Source organism: Camellia sinensis, chromosome 14, assembly GCF_055761805.1.
Source record: "Camellia sinensis isolate YWXY chromosome 14, ASM5576180v1, whole genome shotgun sequence".
NCBI lineage: Eukaryota > Viridiplantae > Streptophyta > Magnoliopsida > Ericales > Theaceae > Camellia > Camellia sinensis.
This window is the reverse complement of record NC_138974.1, coordinates 94241619-94245811: the sequence shown is the minus strand read 5'-3', so window position 1 is coordinate 94245811 and position 4193 is coordinate 94241619. Positions and strand designations below refer to the sequence as shown.

At 26.5% G+C, this 4193-nt stretch overlaps 1 protein-coding gene across 1 annotated transcript; it reads left to right on the top strand.

Moving 5' to 3' along the window:
- The first annotated feature begins 2854 nt into the window (after positions 1 to 2854).
- Positions 2855 to 3847, top strand: LOC145807926 (uncharacterized). Its single transcript, XM_082906962.1, has one exon. It carries the CDS (start codon positions 2928 to 2930, stop codon positions 3642 to 3644), a length of 717 nt encoding a protein of 238 aa, XP_082763088.1. The 5' UTR covers positions 2855 to 2927; the 3' UTR covers positions 3645 to 3847.
- Positions 3848 to 4193: the final 346 nt, after the last annotated feature.

Sequence of the window (4193 nt, the reverse complement as noted above, 5' to 3'; positions counted from 1 at the left end):
ATTTTTTTTCCATAATCCAACTTATAATGATGTAGTCATAAGTGTCAATTTTTATACAAATATGAGAAGAGAAATAATTAAATTATACATTTTAACCAACCACATACTTAAACTTTGACTATTTTAAGATTTTATTTCACTCTAATTCCAATTAAGAGAATCTTCAACTCTTAATATATTTTTTTTATCAAATTATAATTTGATAAAAATTTAAAAAGATGAAACGTTAAAATTATTGTTTTTCTATCAAAATTGGTGAAAACAATGAAAATTCTTTTAAAAATTGATAAAAATTTAATGAAAAAGTTAAAGTAATTCATATCAAATCAAAAAATTTATTCAAATTAAAAATCAAATTAGATAAAAAAAATTAAAAGAAAACGATGAAAATTTGAAAATATTTTGAAACATTCTCATTTATAAAAACTAGAAATCCGTATTATATTCATATTGTATTTTTAATTATGAAATTAAAATCAAAAGAAGTGTAACTTAAATTATTGGATTAATAATAGAAACATCATATTAATTATTGTTAAATATCACTTCACTTTATATTTAATAATAAAATTATATATTTGTTTTAATTATAACTTTTAATTATAACAAGAAGAGGTATGTCATAACTCAGTTAATCTCATTTAATTAGGTTTAACTTTTTTTTTAATACAAATTATCGAAAGTGCACTAAATATATTTATATATATATTTTTTTTTTTTTTTAATTTTTTTAAACTAATAATTTAAAAAGTTTTAACCATAAAAGTTAATTTATAAATTGCATGTATACCGCAAGATAAAATATTAATTATTTTAAGATAATTATAATAATTTTTTTTAATTTATAAAATCTCGTGCATACCACAGATTACACTAGTTTCACATAAAGGAAAGCCCTTCCACATCAAAACAACATGCTAACATTGCCAAAACAAATACTTGATCGTCTCCTTTTCCACGCCATATTCCATACAAATAGGGGTCCCTATTCATACCTCTCCTACCAAAATTTGTATTCACCAGAACCACTTCACGAGCACATACCAAAATAAAGTTTATCATCTTATAACAGGGATTTATGCAGAGACTCTAAATATTTTTTTTATATCTTGGTGTCGTTTTTAAATTCACTGTCGCAGATTTTTTTTTTTTTTTTTTATTTTGTTATGTAATGTACTGAGACTTGTCAAAAATTTACCAATTCCATCAAGATCCCGAATTAATAGTCTTTGACTCATGTAAAGAATGGTTGGGAGGAATTTAGTAAGTATGCTAGATTCATTGCCTGGTGGGACGAAGGAGATATATATAAGCGGTGTAAAAGGATGACTTTAAAGAAGTGGCATTCCCATATTGGGATTTCTAGGGATATAGAGGCATGCAGTGATAGGTAAAGAACCATGACAAGAAATTCTAAAACTCTATCCTATGCACTTGCCTTTGAAAAAAATTAGGGAAATTGTTAAAAATTGTTTGAAACCCTAATGAAACTCCTACAATTTTACCTATAATGATGTGAAATAATAGGTGTCAATTTTTAATTTGTTGTATACTTAATTATGTGGAGCTCTATTACCTTACTCCGTCATTGGGGATATATTTTGGTGTTTCAAATGTGAGTCTCTACAATTACTCATTAAAGTTTGTAAACTTGATCATGAATTTGAAAAAAATAAAAATAAAAAAATTCAACCTTACATTGATTGGTAATTTTCCCAAAAACAAGAAAAATTTCTTTCCCTTCATTTATTTTTGGGTGAATAATACAAACGGTTTTTATAGTTTGGGACTTGTCACTTTGGTCCCTTGACTTTTTAATTGTGATATATTTGACTCTGAATTTTTAATCTCGTTCCCAATAAGAACAACACTGTTGTTCAATTTTAAGAGCAAAGTCGTTAATTTGATAAAATATAAATTAGTTTGACAAAAATAAATGTCAAAAAATTATTTCTACCCATCAAAGATAAAATTATATAAAAATGATAAATCTTTTATACTTTTATTTATTTTTTATTTTTTACCAAATTAATTTTTAATATGTATTTGGATGATGATCATGTAATGAGTGGTTGTTTTTGTTGATTTTTTTTATGATTATCATGTAATACATGGTTGTATTTGTTGTTAACAGATATTTTTACATGGTTATAATGTAATGGATGGTTATTAAGTTTTTAATGTGTAATCGATATTTTTAATATATAAAATGTTTTTAGTTTTGAATTTTTTGAGTTAATGGATTAGTTTAATAAGCAATATTTGAATTTTGAAAAAATAAAAACTAATTTAATGAAAATAATATCACAAAAAAAATTGTTTTAAAAAAATATTTATGCCCTTTCAAAAGATAAATTTATATAAAATGATGTATTTTTAATTTTTTTTCTCCAATTTAATTTGTACTGTCTTAGAAAAAAAATTCTGAAAATAGATTTTGAAAAGAAAACTAGATAGAATTTATAACCAAGAAAGTTCCGGCATTATTCATTAAAAAAATGTCATTATATTTCAAACAACATACAGTTAACTAATACAAAATAAGTTATGTAACAATTTTGCCCTTGCAAATGGACCGTTTGCAAAAAAAAAACATCTTTGATCGTCTTTTCCTAGAACAATATTCAAAATTTAAAATCAAATATATTATAATTAAAAAATCAAGAATCAAAGTGGCCCTTTTTTTTATATTTCCTTTTTGGGTTAGATTTTTCGTAGTTGTCTCTCATTCCAAGTCCCAATTCTTTCCAAATTAGAAATTCTATTTAAGTTTGGACGTCTGACTTGCACACATACATATATTTAGAGAGGATTCAAGTCATCGTGTGCTCTTGTTAATACAAAACCAGAAAATTTCGCACAATTCCGAAGAAACTCTTCTGAAGAAATTTACAACTCTGTGAAACTCATTGAGGGAAAGAAAAGGAATGATGGAGAATAACCTAGAAGCAAGCAACAACAATGCCATTGTTGGTGACAAGGACAACGAGCTCGAAGAACTCAAGAAGCAGCACGAATCCGCCGCCTTAATTCTTTCAAATATGAAGTTTTTAGAACTAGACAACCAAACCGCCGATGATTTGAGAATAATGAAGAAAAAGTTTATTGGTAGTTTTGGAGCCGACCCAGATGGCGAAAACATGACACGAAGTCAAGAGAGTAGTGACATAATGGATCATGAGCACGGGGTGGCAATAGATGGATTGACCCTTCCAAGATTGCCACCGGTGAAAGAGTTGGAAGGCCTAATTGGGATTTGTAGTGTGCCTTTTGAGAAGCAATTAACAGAGAGTGATGTCAAAGACAACCTGAGTAGGATATCCATACCCAAATCCATAATCGAAAAATTCTTGAAGCCATTGATGAATTCAAAGGAGGATCTTGTGAGTGGGATTTCGGTGACAACTTATGATTCGAAGGGGAATGAGTATCCGATGAAATTCAAAACTTGGGCTTCTAAAATTCATGTTCTTACTGAAGGGTGGAAGGGTTTTTGTCATGCCAACAAACTTAAAGCTCATCAGGATTGGGTCACTATTTGGATGTTTCGCCATATCAAAACTGAGAAGCTTTGCTTCGTTGTAATGGCTAGACGGTTTCCAATATATCAATCGATAATCAAGAGAAGTAGCAAAAAAGGGTGATTTTCAAAACACGAATCAATCAGGAAACATGGTGAAAAATATGAAGGAAGATGTTTTTCAAAGGTAGGTGGATAGGATAGAATCTTAAAATTTCTTGTCATGGTTCTTTATGTTCATATTAATTTTTTTTTTCTTAGTTTTAAATCCACTTTTAATCGCATGATGTATCAAAATAATTTAAAATTAAAGATTAGCACATTGTGTATGTGGTGGGGAGTGTATTCATTGTGTTTAGTTTCAGTTTTCTCAATTCAGTTTTTTAAAATCTGAGTTTTTTGTTTTTCGTATTTTTTTTGTTTTTAGTGAATATTTTTAAAATTTTAAATAATTTTTTTATTTTTTTAGATGCACCTTATGTATCTAAATAGTAAAATATTTGTGAAAAAATATTTTAAAAAATTAATAAATACACAAAAATATCAAAAATGTATTGAATTTTCGTATTTGTTTTGTATTTTTTGGTATTTAGTGTATTTTTTAAAGATTTTTTTTCACAAATATTATATTTTTTAAGTGTATTTATGTTAGGTATGCCTAAAAAAATTTTTA

What these genes read in the sequence shown, in the direction of transcription:
- LOC145807926 (XM_082906962.1), top strand. Translation starts at nt 2,928, where the DNA reads ATGATGGAGAATAACCTAGAAGCAAGCAACAACAATGCCATTGTTGGT.